Genomic DNA, 22,535 nt, shown 5'->3' on the forward strand with positions numbered 1-22,535 from the left:
ATATATTTGATAATGTAGACAGTAAAATTTCAAAATGCCAGAAATATTTTTTTTTGTAAAATGGAAGTATTTTTTAAGAAACTGTCACTTTAGTATGAGAAGTTGAGAATTTAGTTCAGTAGTGGAATGCATACCTCACAAATGCAAAGCCATGGATTTGGTCCCCAGCCCTGGGAGAAAGTACAAATGTAGCAAGGTTTTTATTTTAAAGAATAATTCAGATAGTCATTAAAGATTACTGTGAGCAGACTGAATATACGTATTAGTTTGAGCATGTTATAACACTTTCTTTTATGACATTTTAAAAGTTTGTTGCAAAGAATATGAAAGGTATTTACTCTCAAGCAAAGAATGCCTACCTCAAGTATTTGTTCTGGTGCTGGTTGTATCTGGAACTAGTTGGCTTCTCTTGATAAAAGAGCACAATCAGTACCAACAATTTTAGGTCTCTGAGGAATGCAGCATAGCAACAGAAGAGCAGGGGAGACTAGTCTACCCTGGCAGTATCAAATCCTTTAAAGTAGTACTTTAATTTCATAGTTCTGTAGCACCTCCACCAGAGGGCAGAAAGGAGATAAAATAGAAACTCATCCCTGGCTTCACAATGGGGATAGACACATACCTCAGGGACTAAATCCAATGTATTCATCTCATAGACTGAGTTAACTGTGGCCCAGAAACAATAACATTACTTGCTCTTATTGGAGCTGGCAGATGAATCTGTGCCCTATTCCCAAGTGGGCCCCCTATAGAGAAGGTGTGGGGTGAAGCAGTATCTTAGACACCTCCCCCTCCCCACATACCATCTTGAAATCACACTGCCTCTGGGGAGTCCAGGCACAGCCACCTGCTAGCTGTAAAACCTTTGGCTAGCTATTTGACCTCTCCCAGTCTATCCGTCACCTCCGAGTGTTTGGGAGAAGAGAACACATAAACTTAGTACACAACTGGCCATATAATACCAAACTTAATTTCTGTGAATTAGAATAAATTTGTCAGATACTTGTTAGAGACACATAATGACACCTTGTGTCAGAAAAGGATAGACACACCAAGCTTTTCTCGAGGCAGTTTAGGTGCAATACAATGATACTACCCAAAGCTACGCAGGCATGCCGGCAGGACAGTCTGCTAGGTTTTTATCCCAGTCCAAATGGTCCTTTCTTGTCAAGGAGTTACTCTCCTACTTTAGATATACTAAGGTTAGAATGGGGGCTACTTTAATTCTTACCAAAGGTTTACATTTTTGTCCATCACAGCTGGCTGGGTGGCTGACTTAGTTGGAATAGTTTGATGAGGTCAGTGGAAAGCTCCCACTCAAAGGTGGGTCTTATTTCTTTTAACTCCATTGATAAAGATTTTTCTAACATGGCTGGCTGATCACAAGCAGCACACCTGGTAAGTTTATTCTTCCAACGTTTTTGACACAAAATTCATATTTCTCACATGATTGGCTGGTCACAAGCAGTAGAGATAATAGTTGCAATCCAATTTAAAAAGCATATATTCCAGCAAAATATCAATACCGGAAATACATAAGATGGAGGTTTGACAGGTTTGACCTCCCCACCTTACTGAATTCCAAATCCGATGTTAAAATGTTGGGACCTTTATTTGACCATTTCACTATGCAGATGCAATTTTTTTTCTACACTGCATCTCATTTCAGAAACAATACTACCCCACCCCCTCAACGTACCTATGTACCTTTGTGGAAGTAATGATATTTAAGGAGCAGGTGACAAATATGTATTTTGTTGACTATATGTGACCTCTTCTAAATAATGAAGATAGATTTATTCAGTAACCTCTTGGGTTACTTTATAAGTTTCTACTATGACCTGAACTGAGTTTCAATAATGCAATTTCTAAGGGTTTTCCTTTAGAGCTCAACCTCCATCCCAAACAATTAATTGTCTGGGACTTCAGGTGACCAAGTAATTTTGCAGTTGTAAATCTTAGTGTGTTCCCTAACACTGGTTTAGGACAAGTGGCTTGTTTCTGAAGGACAGCCACACAGGTTTGTGGACTCCTTAGCTGAGACAGAGGATGCCCTTGACAGGCAATCCCAAAGTTAATGCACATAGGCTGGTGTTCTCCCTTACCCTGGAAGACTCAAGCAAACACTCTTCACTAAACCTACACCAGGAAACTTTTCCATTTGCTAATGCAAAAAACATTTGCTTTCAAAAGAACCAAAAGAACAAACTTAGTATTCCATTGCCAGTGTTTATAGTCATTTTGAGTTTAACTTGGCTAACGTTCTGTCTAAAAGGAAATGGTCTAGAATGTGACAAGGAGACTTTGGAGAAAAATAAAGTTTTCATCCCAACCCTTCTTCTAAAGTGTTCTGTCCTTTGCTGCTGCTATCTTGGAGTGTAATTTTTTTTTGGGGGGGTGGTGAGGGTGGGGATAGGGACCCTTGTGGTTTTCCATCTGCCTTGGTAAAGAGTAACTTCTCCGAAAGCAAGGAAGCAGCCCCGTTCGGGAGGCTGTCATTAAGAGTGATGGGTAGAACCCAGAAACGTGACTCAAGAGAGGGGAGTGGTCGGAGGGTGGGATCTGCCCAGCAGACAAAATATGGGACTCCTGTCCCTTGAAGTACAACTTCTTTCAGTTCCTGAGTGCGGAGAAGGGCATCCGGGGTGCCTCTCTCGGGGACACGTAGGAGAGAGGCAGAGGTGACCGAGATAAGAAGGGACAGGAGGAGAAGATTCATGCTCACCAAGCCTTCCCCTGGCCGCGCCGCGGAGGAGCGGAGCCACCATGCCGGGGACCCGCAGCCGGTAAGAGCCACCGCCTCCGCTCCTCCCAGACCCGGCGTGTGGCGTCTGCCTGCCTGGCGATGCAGGGTCAACCCTGCCCCTGCCCGTGCCATCCTCCCCGCCGATGTCCCTTTCCTCCGCCCTCATCGACGGTGAGCTCCGGTGTAGCTCTCCGCGCCCGTCCCCACGCGCGCTGTCTCCCGGGTGTGGGCAGAGTTACCCCAGGAGTCCGGATAGCCCGGCGACCTTCCCTGTGGAGCTGGTGCTGCCCTGCGCCGGGCACACACCTGGTGGACTGGGCGCTGGTGGAGCTGTGGCGGGCACCGACCCCTTGGGGATGCCTGGCTTCCTCCCTGCGCCCTCCTCTCAGCCTTGCGTGGCCCAGATGTGAGTCTCCTTTCCTCAGTCCTCCGTGGCTCCCGCGCCAGGACGCACGCTCGTCCTGGCCACTACCCCCGGTGCTTAGACATTATCCGGGGTTTCCCGACACTATCCAAGGTTCCCGACACCATCCCGGACGCCGCATCCGGACCTCGCCGGCCTTGGAGTAGAGCGCGGGTAGGCGACTGCCGAGTCCTGCCAGCAAACTTTCTCTGGGTACCCAGCGCCACCGGCGGGGCACAGGGCCTGAGCTGCTGGGGCTCCGTAAGCTTCCTTCAGGTCTGCACCTGCTCCTAATTCCGAAGGTAAAAGGAAGGGAGGGCACCGCAGGCGACCTGTCCGAGAGCTCCCCTGGAGCGCAGTCGGATGTGCAGCCACTTGCAAGTTCCTGATCAATGCCGATACCCTGGGCACCCGCAGGGGCCCGGAATTCGCTGCTTATCGCGAGGGCTTGGGGCAAGGGTCCCGGGGCGAGGACCCCTTGGCCTGTGTTTCGAGGCAAGGGTTCCCCGGGGCGAGGGTCCTGACGGTCCCTTGGTGAGGGCACCGGTGCGAGGGTCCCGTGCAGTTTCGCAGGCGAGGGTCGCGGGGCGAGGTCACCAGAGCGAGGGTCCCGGGGCGACCAATCCGGACCTGTGACGCGCAGGGCGGGCAGAGGGCGGGCGGGAGGCAGGTGGTGTGATCCAGCTGGAAGCGTCCTGGCTCCCCGCAGCTGCTTCCAGCGCCTCTCTCCTAGCACCCCTGGCTAGGCCGGACGATGGTGGTGTCGGCGCTCTTTGCTTGGCTCCCGGTCCTACGTAGGAAAACAGTCCTGGCAATTCCAGAAGGGATTTCCCCCCAACGCCCGGAACAGAGCAGAGGGCGGCAGAGAGGACTCCCGTTCAGCCCGGAGTGCTTCTCCATACACTTGCATCCAAGATCTATAGATCACAGCCGCCAACAGAGGGAAGAAACTGCAAAGCAACACTGAACCCCTGAGAGAAGAGGGGTGATTATTAACCGAGGACACATTTTAGCTGAGAAATGCAAAGCATTGATTTTGGTATACCCCCAAAAGAATGGGAAGAAGCCGTGAATCAGTCTTCTTCTTCTTCTTCTTCTTCTTCTTCTTCTTCTTCTTCTTCTTCTTCTTCTTCTTCTTCTTCTTCTTCTTCTTCTTCTTCTTCTTCCTCCTCCTCCTCCTCCTCCTCTTCCTCTTCCTCCTCCTTCTCCTCCTCCTCCTCTTCCTCCCTCTTTTTCTTGTGGGTTTGTTCTAGAAATCTCCTTACAGGTTAGAATTGTGATACCAGCAACAAAAGTCTAATTTAACCTTAAAAAATATATCGGAAGAAATGCTTTATTAAGCTTCCAAATATATCTCCAGGAACTAGAATGCACAATTATTGCTGTATGAATCCTGTCATACACATTTATTTCCTTTATCCACACAATGTCCTTGCTGGCATATTATCTCCATTTTCTGGTGAAGGAAACTGAATTTTAGAGAGGTTATCCGACCTGCCTTGTACCTTTTAAAGGGTACAGTGGGAGCTTGGACAGCAAAGCCTGAGAGGTCCATTTGGTTTCCTTCATGAGATGATTGCTCCTGTTTCCTGACATGGAGTAATGGCTCCCATCTAGCCACAGACTCCTTGGGAGATGAGCTGCCTGAATGGCTCACTGATTCAGGCAGGTAGAGCAACAACTGGAAACTAAAAGCTTCCCTGGAGGGTGAGGGTAGTGGAGGTATCTGGAATAGGGGGTTATAAAAGCTGCTGTTGATAGTCTATTGATTGTGATGTTCCTGCAAAATTTGAAAATAACTTTATGACTCTTAGCTTAGGCCTTTCAGCCTTAAAGCAGGTGAATTCAAGCTAAGTAAACTGAGGCCAATCAACCTTGTACAACCCATCGACTTTTGACAGATACTTCTTAAATAATTAGCATTTTCATGTGCAGGCCAGAATAAAATTAGTTGAGCTAAAATCACCCTCTTAGGTCCTCATTACAAAGTTTCATCTAGATGTCAATGCAAACCAGCTATGTGGCCCCACCAGCCCCTCAGCTGGCTTCCTCCATTGTTGGGGGGCAGTCAGAAAGTGGGGACTGGAAAAGAGCTGAAGAGCCCACAATCTCCAGAGATGTAGTATGGTTGATCACTCTGCGAGCTGTATTTTAAATCTCGGTGTTGGTAATTAAGTACCTTTCTCATGCCCAAGGGATATAGGGTCAGGGGGAGTTTCACCTGTCATTTCTACCTTACCAAGCTGGCCAATAAGGCATTCATTAAACTTCATGTCCTTGTTCATGCCACCCACTCTGCCTAACCAAATGGAAAGCAGTACTGTTTCACCAATGGTGGGAAGTACTACAGCCACATTAATCCCTCAAGTGAGCCCATTGATTGTTCTTGAAATAAACACACACACACACACACACACACACACACACACACACACACCCCTCTATTTAGAGGATAAAAAGAAGTCTTGATTGCAAGAGAGGTGGGCACCTTCTGGTAGAAAGAGCATGGGCTTGTAGTTGCCTTTCTCCAGTCTCTGTCAGCCGGTAGCCTTCTTCCTTGTGTGTGTGTTCCGTCCAACTGTAAGGACACATGGACCAACTTGGTTTAGGACTATTCTAATCCAATATGATTGTATGCTTCACTTGTCTCCATTTCTCATCTCCTAAGCATTGATTCTGTTTCTGTGCTGCTAACTCTGCTTTAGAGCAGGTATAGTAGACAATGTATATTCTTCAGGGAGACAGTTTCTGTGCAGGTTGAACAATTAATGTTCTGCTCAATGTGAGTTTTCCACCTGCGTGTGGGATCTGTGGGGGTGACTTATTTTTGGACTACTGAATCAGCCGTTCTTACCTAAGTTGCCTCTGTCTCCAGCTTGGTCTCCGGTCACGTAACTTTTTCTCTTTGCTGAAGACAGGGCCATGATGCTCTGGCACTCTGTCTACTCAGTCTGCTTCATTCCTGAGTATTCTGCCTTCTGTCTTATCTCTGGGCTCTTCCTAAAGCTGCCAGTACCTATAAGTTATATTTTCCTCTCAGCCTGCTGGCACCTGCCCATCACTCACCTTCCAGCAGATGTGTGAGATCAAACATTTGATCCTGCTGGGTGGAGAATGGGGAAGTCCTGAAGGTGATCCATCTTGCCATTCAGTATTAGTGCTGAAACTCTACAAAGACTGCAGGGGGATATAGGTGGAGAAGGAAGGGCCAATGACTCACCACACTGACCATACAAAGGACATAAAATATAGTATGAATTGGGAAGACCATTTTGGTATCACACAGTTAATGCTATGTAATCCAGGATGACATTAACCATTTAGATTGATGGCAAGGTTGAAGCAAAACATCTGTCTCCAGCACTTTAAGGAAATCGCTTTGGCAGCTATGACACCTAAATCTCTGAAACTATGAAGGTGTAGTTTTGCTAAAGTGTCACAGAAGCCCATTAAAGAGAGGTTGATCATACTAGGGACTCTTAATTGAGGGGTTTGTAGTAGTGAAAACTATTCTTATGAATAACTTAGTGTGGATTTTTCTCTCTAGGGAACTGATTCCCCAATATCTGAAAGCCAAGTGTTAGATCTAAAGAACCATAACCACAGCTCCTAAGAATTCAACAGCACAGCAGAGACAAAGGGAAGAAAAGTTTTACCTATGTATACAAGGTATTAGGCAGTTGAACATATGTCAGTGAGAAAAACAAAGATCTCTGGAATTGGGAAACTTTGTAACTATAAAAACACTCTACCAGGAGCTCAGGGAAAAGAAGATGCATGAGTCACTCTGTACGAATTGGAATCAGTGTCCTTCAGTGAGGGAGCCAGATGATGACAGGAGATCTGCTGTTAGTTTTGGAATCCCACATGCCTTGTCCTATGGAACGACCTGTAGTTTGGAGGCATGGTATACGTGGTTGAGTGTGTGCTTTGCATGCAAAGCATGCATGAGGCCCTGAGTTCAAACCCCAGAACTACCTAAAGAAGAAAAAAATGTGCTCTCGTGTCCTGGAGTCTCAAGCCAATCAGTTAGTTAGTCTGGTACCAAGCAGCTGAGCCTGTTGCATGTTTGGAAAAGCTGAGCATCTGGGATTTATTGACAAGTAACACTGGTTTCTAATGCAGTTTTTCAAAAAATATTTTCAAAGATTATTGTGATAGTACATTATTTTCATCTTTGTGTGTGTATTTTAGAGGCTCATTCTATAAGCAAGATGTCACCTGTCTATGGTAGGGCTTGGAAATCAAACCTACATTGTTTTACTATCTGTAAAATAAATTTGTCCAAGTTAAGCAAACAACAAAAGTGGGAGTTCAGTACTTATGGTACACTAAGGAGTGAAGAGATGTTGCAGAAATCAATTAACCTTGATCCCTGTTTTCTGGAGTGGAAACTAAAGAAGATGGAAGGTGTATTTCTAGTGTGAAAAGTGACCTGGGACCTGTATCATTTTGCTTTCTTCTTCCCTCCCCTGCCTTTCTGACCTGGGAGGAGCTGCTGTGTTCTTTCCTTCCTGACACTGACTAAATGGGGGTCCTTCACAACACAAGCTCTCCAGCTTCCTGACCCCATCCAGAGACTCAATTCAGTCTGCCTTTTTACCTAGAGGTGTGTCAGATTCCACAAGTGAATCACTCCTCTATGTGCCCCCACTTAAGAAGCAGGTCTCAGGCTACCTGCACTTATTAGTAATCAGCTGTAAATAAGGGGCTCCCACAGCCCCCTCACGAGGTTTGACTATTTTCTGGAACAGCTCACAGAACTGAGGAAGACTGTTTACTCACATTTACTGTTGAAGACAAAAGCAAGGTCCAGAAGTGTCTCAGTGTAGGCACTTCTGTCTTCCAAAGAGTATGGGTGCACTCCTCCTGTATGTGGATGTATTGATCAACATAGGGACGACTAATTGTTAATTAAATTTTTAGCCTCTTGGGGAGTGAGACTGAAAACTGAAAGCATCTAATCAAAGCTTGTTTTTTTCTGGCAACCAGCCCCCATTGGGAAGCTGCTTAGAGTTCCATTACCTAAGTATTACTCACAATTACCTCAGTATAACAAAAGATACTAATCCCTCATAACCCAGGACATTCCAAGGGATTTGGGAATCAGTCTGAAAGGGGAGGAAGTTTGTGTGTGTGTGTTGGGGGTGGGGAGGAGGTTGCCATAGGTAAGAGGTATCATCCTTGACTTAATATTTGTTTTCCTGTTATTGGGTGTGTTTGAATTCTTGTTACCATGACCCTCTGGCAAAATGCAAACTTACCTGTCTAACCTCCAAGTAAATGCAGTCAGAGCAAAGTAGGGGTTCTGTTTCAAGGTAATGTCCTGGTTTCTCTGGTGTATCTACTCCAATAGGAGATCAAAAATCAAACATTCTACCTGCATATACAGCGAGTAGGTATTGGAAAGAAGGAAATCCAGTTTTCCACCTAGTGCATAAAGTGGGAGCTGGGGTTTGGGGGGGGCGGATTACATAGCATTAACTGTGTTGGTGGCTGGGTGACACTGAGGAAGAGTTTGACACAGTAGAAAACTTCCTTAAACACATAGGTAAGATATCCATTCCTGTGCAGTTAAAGTTAAGAAACAAGATTTTTATTTATTTTTGATGTATGTGTGGGAGGTCACGTGGGGACTAGGCAGCATCCTCTATGAGGTAAGAGGTGGGGAAATGGGGAGGAGGTGGGGATAAACCCTAGAGCACCATCTCGGACTACGGGTAAGGCAGTCCAGACCCTCCACCGCTCTCCCCAGCACTGCTTTCACTGCTTCCCCAGAAGGCTTCCAGGCTCCTCTGGGGCCTCCTCACCTAGGCCTGCACTGGATTCATTCTAAGACCCACATGACCCAGGTGGGCGTTGGGGAGGAGGTACCTGGAAAGTGACCCAGTGGCCTCGACCGGTTGTGTATGGCCAATTTATTTTATTGTTATTATAGAGGTGATGTACAGAGAGATTAGTTCCATGAATCAGGCAATGGGTCTATTTCCTTTTGTACAATGTCTTCTGTTTGCTCACTGTCTCCCAGTCCCTCCCTGCCAGCTCCACCTGTGAGTTGTATGGTTCACTTTTGCCAGTGTCCAGTGAGCTCCACTGCTACTCTTTTCCACTCTTGTTCCCTTGAGTTCTGTATCCCTTCCCCAACTCTCCTGAAGATTTGTTATTTAAAGAAAATATACAACATGTTCAGAATAACAGATGAATGCAACTTTTGGACTTAAAGGCAACATTCCAGTTGAGATCATGGCTCCAGTCTAAGACCCTGAGTTCTGACTCTAGTATGAGAGAGAGAGAGAGAGAGAGAGAGAGAGAGAGAGAGAGAGATGTTAAAATTCTAGGACCTCTGAAATTTAGGAAGGTGGTAAGTAAAACAACTCAGGAAATAGTCTGACGAGATGACAACCCACACCAAGTGTAAGGATGGTGCTTAAGGTTTGAACCAGCAATGAGAGTTAGAGACAGGAGGGACCTCAATGACAGGTAGGCTTTATTAACAAAAATCTTGAGAGCCCCACCTTGCACAGATCCACAGATGGCAGGTTTTGTGTGTATAAGCTGAGGGTGTACATGTACAGCCAATGAGGAGATTGGACTGCCAATGATTATTGTGTCATGGGGTCATCATATGGGACACTAGAAGTAAGTCCCATTGTGGTGACAAGTGAAAATTGTTCAGCGGACCTTGGCCAGTGAGGACTAGAGGCAGAGTTCTCATTGGTGAAGAGTAGAAAATTCATTAGGGAGCCAAGGGATGTCTGGTTCAGCAACCCTGGGTACTGAGGCCCAGATCCAGCTCATTATTTGCTGAGTTGCTGCCCCTTGGGCAAAGTCATTGCTCTTAGTCTCAGTTTCCTTCCCTGGAAGGTGGGAACAATCTTATCCCACGGAACTGTGATGAGCACTCAGTGGAAGAATGTTTTGTGAGAGTTCTTTAAAAGAATCCAAGTGTCTATCTATCTATCTATCTATCTATCTATCTCTCTACCATCTATTTTTTGTTATAACTATTGTCTCTAAGTTGTGCATGTCCCTAATATACCAGTCCTTTTTATTTGCCACCTGGATTCTGGGGCTCAGTTATTCTCTCTAGAGAAGATTTAAATAAAGAAACATTGCTTCCAAAGTCTAGATACCTTTAAGAGTATGAGTATGACAAAAGTAAAGCAATTAAAGTTATATTACTTTATGATCTATAGAAGAAGCACCATATAATAGAAATGTAACTGCAGCAGCCACAGATATAATTTAAAATTGTCTAGTAGCAGTATTAGAACAAACAAAAGGAAACAGACAAATTCACCTCTGGTAAGCATTTTATATAACTCAATATACCGAACATTTCATAATTTTAACAGGGAATTAATATCAATATTAATTAAATATTTTATCTTTTTAAATAACAGGTTTTGAAATTTTCTTTTTCACAGTTGTAAAGTGTTCTTTTGGCAAAAGAAAGTAAAGGCCATTCAGGAGAATGAGCAGCTGGACCTAGAAACTGCTGTCTAGTACTTGGTCAGCGTCCCCCGCCCCCCTTTCTTCCCTTTTGGCAATTTGTCAGATAGTGATTGGTTTGAAACAGTCAAGACCCACCCCTGAGCAGTAGACATAGGATGATGACTTGCAGGAGGAGTGGCCTGAGTTAGGGCAGGACCCAAAACCTTCCCCTGTGTAAAGACTTGTAAGAGGACCAGCCTGCATTCCAGCAAAGCAGGATTTTGAATTTTAGTGCTCTTACAGCATATTTCAAGTGCTCAGTACCCACATATGGCTGATATGTGCTGTGATTGATAAACTAGAGCTGAACTAGCTTCCACATATAACCAAGTCTTTATCACTGGGACTTGTGGATGCTTCTTTATATGGATGTGATGAAGTTGAAGATGTTCAGATGGGTGGTGATCCAGGACTTTCTGGGTGGGGTAACAGCATCACAATGCCCTTTAAAGAAAGTAGCAGTGTCAGAATTTCAAGAGATAGTGATGTGAAGATGAATACAACTGGCAAGTTGTGCTTTAAAATAACTGAGAGGGAGCCATTGGCTAAGAAATATAGGCAGCCACTACAAGCTGAAAAAAAATCATGGGAACAGATTTACCTTCAGAGTCTTCAGATGGAAGCACCTCCAATAATTTTTTTTCTTATTTGTCAAAGTGAGGTTCAGAGAGTTTTGTTTTTATTTTTATTTTCCTTCCATTAGGATACAGAATTTAGCAGAAAAAAATATTTAGGAAAAGTTACTTTTTCTCTATCATCTCAATTTGAAAGATACAACTAAAATGTTTTAAAAAGTAGTACACTGATTAAAAACTACCACTATGGCTGGGGATATGGCCTAGTGGCAAGAGTGCTTGCCTTGTATACATGAGGCCCTGGGTTCGATTCCCCAGCACCACATATACAGAAAACGACCAGAGGTGGCGCTGTGGCTCAAGTGGCAGAGTGCTAGCCTTGAGCAAAAAGGAAGCCAGGGACAGTGCTCAGGCCCTGAGTCCAAGGCCCAGGACTGGCCAAAAAAAAAAAAAAACTACTTCTATGTGGGTTCCACAAGATTATTCTCTACAAATGTTCGTGAGTAGGATTATTCAGTGATCCTCAAACTCCATTGTGTGTGGGCATCACCTGGAGGGCCTGACCTCTCAAGTGTTGCTGGAGTACTCTGTCAGAGTTAGTAATCTGGGATGGATCCCCCAAATTTGTATTTCTAACAAGACTCAGGCTGTGCAGATTGGATGTAACTCACAAGTAAGCAATGGGGCTTTCCTGAGAATACCTGGCCTGTAGGAAGAGCTCCAAGGGATGTTTTGGATGGGAGCCACATAAGTGCTTGGGAAGGCTGGCTTCCCACAGCCCTCCTGACTCAGGAATCTCTGTAGTTAGAACTTCAGCCCTCTGCTTCTGTTCATCTGTCTTTGATTCATTGTGTGTTTCTATAAAGTAGTTGACAATGCTAAACTCGCCAAATCTCAGCTAAAAATACACCTAATGCGAGAAACCCTGAAGCATTCGAGGAGAAGACGGCGGAGGAGCGGCTGTGCCCTGCAGAGCTCCCTCTGATATCGTAGTTTTCTCACCTCATAGAAACTGTTTCTCCGAGAAAGACAGCCAAAGTAAGTTCTAACAGTACAGGGATTCTGAACAGGAAGGAAAAATCGACTTTGCTGGTCTGAAAACACAGTTTTGAGCTCCAGGCGGCGTCCCGCTGCGGCGCCAGCGCGGGCTCCGGCACAGTGCCGGGCACAGCCCCCAGCACTCCACGCAGCTAAAGCGAGAAATACTCCAGACGGCAGCCGAGCACGGAGGACCCTGACATCGCAGAGACAGCGTGAGTACCCCGCAAAAAAAAAAAAAAAAAAAAAAAAAAAATTATTTTCGCTTGTGCCCACAGTCCAGCTTCTGGAAGGCATCCCTGTCCCCACCGCCAGAGCAAAGCGCCATCTTTGCCACTGGCATAGGGTCAGACCAGACTGAAACTGAAGCGGGCCTGGGGAAAGCGAGGTCAAAAAAGCCATCTTTGAAAAGGGCAGGAGGGGCGGAATCAGTGAGAACCAGCTCCGCCCAGAAGAACGCCCCTGCCCTGGCGGGAGGCGAGTCCGGGGCCTAGCCAGAGAAGCCCCGCCCTGCCCGCCGGAACTTCTAAACTTAAAGCAAAAGCTGCGAGCAGCTACCAGGGGCACGGAAACAACAGAAGGAGGAACAAACAGTTCCGGGGACAGCTAAACGGTCCCGTCACAGAGGAAACTAATTCCCAGCCCAAAACGGAGCTGCATTCCATAGCTACCTATGCCAAGGAGGCCGCCTCCCTCAGGCAAGCAACTCTTAGTGGAGCAAAACAGGCTAGAGGCGCCATGCTCTGCTGAGTTCACAGTCTAGTCAAGACCAGGCATCAAAGGCAGCGGCCCAACAGCAGACAGAGGAGCCACAGTTCCTGTGACTGCCCACGTCCCCATCGACAGAGGACGCCCAAGGCCTGCCTGCAAGCTGTGCGAACCTCAGAGACCCACGATTGCACCAACAGGGGAGAAAGTCAGAACAGAACCACCCCTTGCCAACTGAAATCAAGTCAAATCAGCCAATCAGGAAAATAGACTGCAGTCCATTGCAGGGAAAGCAGAGACTGGTTTCTTTTTCTTTTCAAACATTTTTTTTTAACTTTTCTTTTAAATTTTCTTTTTAATTTTTTCACACCTGAAACATCATTGGCTGTTTTTTCTTTTGTTATTTTTTTTTTTTTTTGGTTTGTTTGTTTGTTTTCCATTTTTACTGGTTTGTTGTATCAAGTTTTTTTTGTGTGTTTGTTTATTTGCTAGGTTTGTTCCTTTTCGGTTATTTTCCTTTTTATTTACTTATACTTCCTTGTTAAATAATTTTTCTCTGTTTTGTGTATCTGTCTTCCAGTATTTTTACTTCATTTCTCTCATTGCGTCCTCTTCCTATAAAAATTACTTTCCTATAAATAACACCTACACCCTTTTCTGCTAACTCTCCAGTGTCTGTCATTTTATGAATGTTCTTTCTACTGATTCTACTCTTCTCCACATTTCCACGTCACTGAAACTAAACCAAAATCACCACCACCACCCCCCCAATACAGTTTACTCTATTCTCTTTACTACCTCCAACTTACCCTCCGGACTTACTGCCTGGACCTCCAGGTTCCATTGACTTCTGGTTATTGGATAGAGGATATCACAGCTTAATACGAGTGAATCAAAGGGGTTCATAGAGAAAGCCAGTCCTAAAAGAACTTAATATAAAAACAAGAATTGCGTATAAGGTTGTAACAGTAAATAAGTAACTACTGAATACAGGGCCCAGGATCAGATGTTATATTGAAATTGTATTCTTTAGAACACCAAATCTAACTTTATAGACAGGTATACAAGTTATCTGTTTATAATTGTGAAATTGTAAGATTTACACAACAGTGCTTGGTAAGGGCTGCTTTGGGTCTTAAACAGTGCTCACAGGTGCTGGTAGGTTGGCATTCCCAATTCAAATGGGCAGAAGAAACACAAGAAAGATGGCAAATAATGAAGTCTTATCCCCCACCCAAAACAAGCAGGAAGCAGAGCAGTCAATCAAAAACATAGAAGAAAACCCCCAAAATGCTCTACAAAGTTCACTGATAAACATGATAAATGAAAAGTTTGAATCTCTTCAGTCAATTATGTTAGAGCGTGAGGAGGCAAAGCAAAAATTAATGGAGAATTTCATGGCATCCACAAATAGAAAGATAAGTGAGCTTCAAGAGTCAAATGAAAAGATAGCTACCCAACTTAAAGATTTGAGAGACAACACTCAAAACCAAAGTAATGAAGTTAATGAAGTAAAGAAGTCCATACAGGACCTAAGAAATGACATGGAAAACATCAGGAAAGACCAGTCAGAAGGAAAAGAGATTCGAAATCAAGTAGTTAGCCTACAGTCCCGACTAACTGAAGCAGAGGATCGAATCTCAGGAGCTGAAGATTCCTTAGATTCTATGGAGAAAGATCAAAAATCAATACAAATCCAGTCCAAGCAACAAAACAGATCGCTACAGGAGATTCAAGACACAATCAGGAAGCCCAATTTAAGGATAATAGGTATTGAGGAAAACTTGGAGAAAGAGGTTAATGGGATAGGCAACCTATTTAACAGAATATTAGCTGAGAACTTCCCAAATATCCAGAAGGAAAGGCCTATACAGATACAAGAAGCATTTAGAACCCCAAATCGACCAGACCAGAATAGGACTTCCCATCGACACATTGTGATCAAAACAGCTTCTGCAGAGTGCAAGGAAAAAATACTCAAAGCTGTTAGGGCAAAGAAAACAATCACATATAAAGGAAAAGCAATCAGAATTACCCCAGACTTCTCAGCAGAGACCATGAAAGCAAGGAGAGCCTGGAATGAAGTATACCAAACTCTAAATAAAAATAACTACCAACCAAGAATTCTGTACCCCGCCAAACTCTCCTTCATAGCCGAAGGTCAAATAAAAGTCTTCCACAATAAGGAAAAACTGAAACAATATATCTCCACCAAACCAGCTTTACACAAAATCCTTAAAGATGTACTATACAGGGAAAATAATCAGGATCCCAACACAGACAGAGAAATGAACCCTAATTAGTAAACACTAGATCAAGAAATGGGAAGACACAGCTTCAAACAAGACAGTGATAATGAAAGGAACAAACGATCACCTCTCAATCCTAACTGTCAACATTAATGGACTTAATTCTCCAATCAAACGACATAGGCTCATAAGTTGGATCAAAAATCAAGATCCATCTTTCTGCTGCCTCCAAGAGACACATCTATCCAGCAAAAGTAAACATCTTCTAAAAGTGAAAGGCTGGAAACAAATCTATCAAGCAAATGGCCCCCATAAGCAGGCTGGAGTTGCAATCCTAGTATCAGACAAAATTGACTTCAAATTAAAAAAGGTAAGAAGAGACAAAGAAGGTTACTACATACTAGTAAAAGGATCTCTCCAACAGGAAGAAATAACCATCCTAAATATCTACACGCCAAATGCAGGAGCACCCAACTTCATCAAACAAACACTAATGGCTCTAAAAACATTCATAGACCCAAACACAATGATAGTGGGGGACTTTAACACTCCACTATCACCTCTGGACAGATCAACACGCCAAAAACTGAACAAAGAAACCACAGAACTAAACAATTGCATAGACCAACTAGACTTAATCGACATCTACAGAATATTCCACCCAGCAAGGACAGAATACACATTCTTTTCGGCAGCACACGGAACATTCTCCAAAATAGATCACATCTTAGGGCACAAAGAAAATCTGTACAAATTCAGAAGTATCAAAATCATTCCCTGCATTCTTTCAGACCACAATGGAATAAAATTAGAGCTCAACTCATTCAGCCACCACAGAAAACCCCACAATTCATGGAGACTAAAGAACACACTGCTGAACCATCAGTGGATCATTGAAGAAATTAAAACAGAAATTCAAATGTTTATGGACTTCAACCAAGTTGAGGGCACAAAGTACCAGCTCCTTTGGGACACAGCAAAGGCAGTACTTAGAGGAAAATTTATATCTCTGAGTACATACATCAACAAACTGGAGAAACAGCAACTCAGTAATTTAAGGAAGCACCTTAATTTTCTGGAGAGAGAACAGCAAGCCAAACCCCAAGTCAATAGACGGAAGCAAATAATTAAAATCAAATCAGAATTAAATCAATTAGAGACGAAAAAAAACCATCGAAAGAATCAACAAAACAAAGAGTTGGTTCTTTGAAAAAATCAACAAGATAGACAGACCCCTGGCAAACCTGACCAAAGAACGAAGGCAGCACACTCAAATAAACAAGATAAGAGATGAAACAGGTAGCATCACCACAGAAATAACCGAAATTCAGAAAATAATAAGGGACTATTTTGCAAACCTTTATGCCAACAAATTCGAGAACTTGGAAGAAATGGATGATTTCCTAGAAAAAATTGATACCCCCAAACTCAACTATGAAGACTTAAACCTTCTAAACAGACCCATATCCAGTATTGAAATAGAAACAGCAATAAATGATCTCCCATCCAAGAAAAGCCCAGGTCCAGATGGATTCACAGCAGAATTCTACAAGGCCTTCAAAACAGAACTCACTCCAATATTTCTCAAACTCTTCAATGAAATTGAAAGAGAACGTTCACTGCCAGACTCATTTTATGAAGCCAGTATAACCCTCATCCCAAAACCAGGCAGGGACTCATCACGGAAAGAGGACTACAGACCAATCTCCCTGATGAACATAGATGCAAAAATTCTCAACAAAATTCTGGCCAATCGACTTCAACAAGTCATCAAAAAAATCATACACCACGATCAAACTGGATTCATCCCAGGGATGCAAAGCTGGTTTAATATACGCAAGTCAATTAATGTAATCCACCACATCAACCGGAGCAAGGTAAAGAACCACATGGTTTTATCGCTGGATGCGGAAAAAGCGTTCGATAAAATCCAGCACCCATTTATGCTAAAAGCCCTGGAAAAACTGGGATTCCAGGGAACATTCCTGAATATAATCAAGGCAGTTTATGACAAACCAACAGCAAGCATAACTCTAAATGGTGAAAAACTAAAGCCATTCCCTTTAAAATCAGGAACAAGGCAGGGATGTCCACTCTCTCCCCTGCTCTTCAACATAGTACTAGAATTCCTAGCCAGAGCAATTAGGCAAGAAGAGAATATAAAGGGGATCCAAATAGGAAAAGATGAAGTTAAACTTTCTCTCTTCGCAGATGACATGATCCTATACCTAAAGAATCCCATAGACTCTACCCCCAAGCTACTAGAGCTGATACAAAACTTTGGCAAAGTCGCAGGATATAAAATAAACCTTCAAAAATCAACGGCCTTTCTCTATGCTAACAACCCGAAGACCGAGGCTGAAATCAGGAAAGCAACTCCTTTTGCAATAGCCCCCAAAAACATAAAATACCTAGGAATAACCTTAACCAAAGAAGTGAAAGACCTCTTTGAAGAGAACCTTAAAAGCTTGAAAAATGAAATTAAGTCAGAACTAAGAAAATGGAAAAACCTCCCATGCTCCTGGATTGGGAGGATTAATATAATCAAAATGGCAATATTGCCAAAGGCTATCTACAAATTCAATGCAATACCCATTAATATCCCAACACCATTCTTTAATGAAATAGAGGAAGCAATCCAGAAATTCATATGGAACAATAAAAGACCTAGAATAGCAAAAACACTCCTAAGCAGAAAGAACAGTGCTGGAGGAATTACAATACCCAACTTCAAGCTGTATTATAAAGCTATAGTAATAAAAACAGCTTGGTATTGGCACCGGAACAGGCCTGAAGACCAATGGAACAGAATTGAAGACCCAGAATTAAACCCACAGAACTATGCCTACTTAATCTTTGATAAAGGAGCTAAAACAATAGTATGGAAGAAAGATAGCCTCTTTAACAAGTGGTGCTGGCAAAACTGGCTCAACACATGCAACAAACTAAAACTAGATCCTTATATATCACCCTGCACCAAAATCAATTCCAAATGGATTAAAGACCTTGAAATCAAAACAGGCACCCTGAAGACACTAAAAGAAGGAGTAGGAGAAACACTTGGGCTCCTTGGCACAGGACAGAACTTCCTTAACAAAGACCCTGAAAGGCTACAAATCAAAGAAAGGTTGGACAAATGGGATTGCATCAAACTCCAGAGCTTCTGCACGGCAAAGGACATAGCTCTCAAGATAAACAGAAAGCCCACAGACTGGGAGAAAATCTTTACCGGACATTCAACAGACAAAGGCCTCATCTCTAAAATATATGCATAACTAAAAAAATTACCTTCTTCCAAAACAAAACTGCAAAGAACCAACAGCCCCCTCATCAAGTGGGCTAAAGACTTACAAAGAAACTTCTCTGATGAGGAAATGAGAATGGCCAATAGACATATGAAAAAATGCTCTACATCACTGGCCATAAAGGAAATGCAAATCAAAACAACATTGAGATTCCATCTCACCCCAGCAAGAATGTCATATATCAAGAAAACTAATAATAACAATTGTTGGAGGGGATGTGGCCAAAAGGGAACCCTACTTCATTGTTGGTGGGAATGTAAACTGGTTCAGCCACTCTGGCAAGCAGTATGGAGATTCCTCAGAAGGCTCAATATAGAACTCCCCTATGACCCAGCAGCCCCACTGTTGGGTATCTATCCAAAAGACCACAAACAAAATCACAGTAATGCCACCAGCACAACAATGTTCATCGCAGCACAATTTGTCATAGCGAGAAGCTGGAACCAACCCAGATGCCCCTCCATAGATGAATGGATCAGGAAAATGTGGTACATTTACACAATGGAATTTTATGCCTCTATCAGAAAGAATGACATTGTTCCATTTGTAAGGAAATGGAAGGACTTGGAAAAAGTTATACTAAGTGAAGTGAGCCAGACCCAAAGAAACATGGACTCTATGGCCTCCCTTATTGGGAATAATTAGTACAGGTTTAGGCAAGCTATAGCAGAGCATCACAAGGCCCAATAGCTATACCCTTAGGAACACATAAGATGATGCTAAGTGAAATGAACTCCATGATATGGAAACAAGTGATATATCACAGTTATAACTACTTTCAACGTCCTATGTGAATGTGTAGTTTCTATTATTGATGATGTTTTGTATCACCTTCCTATGTTTGTACCTACACTATCTCTGTAATCTTATCTGAGTATATTGGAAACCGTGTTTACTGGTATTGGAAGTAGGAAATTCAAAGGGAATACCAAATTCGAGAGACACGGGGTAAAAAAAGAGAAATAACTACAAAAGCAATACTTGCAAAACTGTTTGGTGTAAGTGAACTGAACAACTGGGCGGGGGGGAGGGAAGGGGAGGAGGGAGGGGGGCATGAGGGACAAGGCAACAAACAGTACAAGAAATGTATCCAACGCCCAACGTATGATACTGTAACCTCTCTGTACGTCAGTTTGAAAATAAAAATTTGAGAAAAAAAAATAAAAAAAAATAAAATAAAATAAAAAAAAAAAAAAAAAATACACCTAATGCCACAAATCCAAGGAGTTCTCAGATTTCCCAGCTGGAGTGAATCCCAGGAACTGGGCTTGCCTGGAGGAAAGTCTGGCAGCAGAAAATGCCAAGTTAAAAATATCCCCAGGAGCCCTTCAAAGCACTCACACCCAGTGCTCAATTAGGTAACTAGTTCAGAGGTGGGGATAGGAGTGGGAGGATTTGACAAGCCAGGAATGACAGATGGAGTGCCCAGCCTAGTCATTTCATTCCCTAGAAGGGTTAGGACACCCCTCTCCCTCTCCCTCTCCCTCTCCCTCTCCCTCTCCCTCTCCCTCTCCCTCTCCCTTTCCCTCTCCCTCTCCCCCTTCCTCTCCCCTCCCTCCCCCTCCCCCTCCTCTCTCTCTCTCTCTCTCTCTCTCTCTCTCTCTCTCTCTCTCTCTCTCCTTTGTGGCCAAACCTGGTGAATATGGTTCTAAACCCAGACAGTGACTCTTTTCATGCCTATGTTGGAACAGTAAAGTTGGGCTCCCTAACTTGTTTGAAAATATAGGCCATTCCTAAGGAGTCTTGGTGAGAGGGATTCCCTAGCTTTCCCAACAGGTGAGAAATGGCCTCTATCCTGAGAAGTTACTGTTTACGTCAATGGAAAAACATTAAAAAGATACTGTCCAAATTGGCCTTTACTCACTTAACAGAGTCAGGTCCAGAAACAGGCATGATACTTGTTCTATCTTATCCATGATGTCACTTTCCATGCTTTTCACTTACCCATGGACAACTGTGGCCAAGAAATATTACATAGAAAATTCCAGAAAGTCTGGGGAAAGGGTGTCACTTAAGTAGTAAGTGATTGCCTTTGCCTCATATGTCTGAGAACTTGGACAGCACTGCCCCCCCCCCACTTTCCAGAAAGGAACAATTTGATTTGAATTGTATATTAGTTTTAGAAGAAATATAATTTAAATTGCATATTATTTACATTGTGTATATAATTTGTAATATAATGTACATACTCACACAGCTGTATATGTATATTATTAAAGTATGTATAAGTTAATATATATTTAGGTATATATAATTTAAATTTAAATTGTGTATTATTTCTAGTAGTATAGTAAAAAGATGGTGGTGTTCTACTTTGTCTTGTTCAGGGCAAGAATCACCTCTTTGTCCAGTGACTCTACCTTGAATAAAGCAGCCGCCAGTTCATCACTTCACTTGCTTCAGTGTCGTAGCACTTGTGTGACCTCCTATTTTGCTTAATTAATGGCTTCAAAGAGCAAGAGTAAGGATGCTGACACCTTATATATGCTATCGAGAAGCCTTACAGTGCTTCTTAGGGTGAAATAGTAAATGTTTTTGACATTTAATAAGAAAATCATAGAGGGTGCCAAGATATACAGTAAGAACAAATGTGTCCATGAAACTCAGCAGAAGGAACCAGAAGTTTGGGCTGGTTTTGCTGTCGCACCGGAAGTGCACAGCTTACATTTGGAGAGCATGCTATGTGCTGGGCTAAGATGGCGAAGACATGGAATCCATGTGTGTGTTTATAGGAGAGACGAGAGTACAGCTAGGAAAACAGTTTTCGTCCTTCGTGGTGAGGCGGGCGTGATGTCTTCATGCTCTGGATCTTCAAAAATATATCTGGAGCCATACATATGTCTCTCTTTCCTCCTTCATTTCCATATGTAGCCTAAAAGAGATGTACAAGAATCCAGTGCTAAAAATAAAGGCAAGTCTGAGAGTGTGGCTCAAGTAGTAGAGAATTCTGCCTAGCAAGTGGGAAGCCCTGAGTTCAAATTCCTTGCCTTCAATCAATCATCAAATCAAATCAATCAATCAATCAAATAAAGGCAAAGTAGAACACAAGGGTGCAAACTCAAATGGATTACCAATAAAAGGACCAACAGAAATCTTTGATAAAAAGAAAGGTTGATGTAACTTTCCCAAAGACTCCCAATGGCTTAAAAAAAAATCAACTGGTTGTTAGAATCATTGGCCTCTAGCTTTCTTCACATGAACTTGACAGCTGCCTCTTCTAAGTCTATGAGCTCTTCTAATTTGAATGGAGTAAGAAAAAAATATTTTTTTTTACTGTGAAACAATACCATTGATAATAAAGTGACACATAAAGATGGAATTACTGCTGAATACTATGGATCAGTTTATTCCTAAGAGGAGAAAATGAAGTGTTTTTTGTCCCTCTTATAATAGCATTGAGTGCCTTCCATAGGTTCAAAATTTTGGATTTCCTATTCCTCACTTCTTGGTGAAGAACTCATTCTTGAATGTGTTTGGTAGGTAGGAAAAGGTGATTTAGAAGATGTAAATAGGGACTGAGGATGAGGACTGTGTTTCATAGATAAGTGGCCAGAGAGGCATGTTGATGCCAAGCAGAGAAAGGATAATCAAGTATGTCTGTGTAAGTATGTAATTTAGTATATACAAATATAACTCCTACTATCTGTATGTGAGAAACTGGGAAGAGTGACACTCTAAGTAAGCTTCAAGAACAATGAGCACTTCCCATGAGTCCCATGTGACACTAAAATCTTTCTTTTTTTTAAAATACTGGGTCTTAAACTGAGGGCCAGCATGCTGTCCCGTATCTTTGTCACTCAAGGCTGGCACTCTATCACTTAAGCCACCCATCTGCTTCCAGCTTTTTGGTGCTTAATTGGTGATAATAATCTCACAGACTTGCCTGCTTGGGCTGTCTTTGAACAGTGATCCTCAGATCTCGGGCTCCTGTGTAGTTGGGATTATAGGCATGAGTCCAGCCAAGTCTTGCCTTATAAATATTATTTTCATATAAAAAGAATCCAGCTCCTTGGGGAA

The 22,535-nt window shown here is 42.9% G+C and overlaps 1 protein-coding gene across 1 annotated transcript in view; it reads left to right on the plus strand.

Annotated features, from left to right (window-relative positions):
* The first annotated feature begins 2,692 nt into the window (after positions 1-2,692).
* Positions 2,693-22,535, plus strand: part of Corin (corin, serine peptidase) — a 270,666-nt gene continuing 250,823 nt past the window's right edge. The window contains exon 1 of the mRNA XM_048364609.1: positions 2,693-2,786. Within this exon, the coding sequence (XP_048220566.1) occupies positions 2,718-2,786 (69 nt within the window). The 5' untranslated portion in view covers positions 2,693-2,717. The remainder of the gene's footprint in view (positions 2,787-22,535) is intronic.

This window comes from Perognathus longimembris, chromosome 16, assembly GCF_023159225.1.
Source record: "Perognathus longimembris pacificus isolate PPM17 chromosome 16, ASM2315922v1, whole genome shotgun sequence".
Lineage (NCBI taxonomy): Eukaryota > Metazoa > Chordata > Mammalia > Rodentia > Heteromyidae > Perognathus > Perognathus longimembris.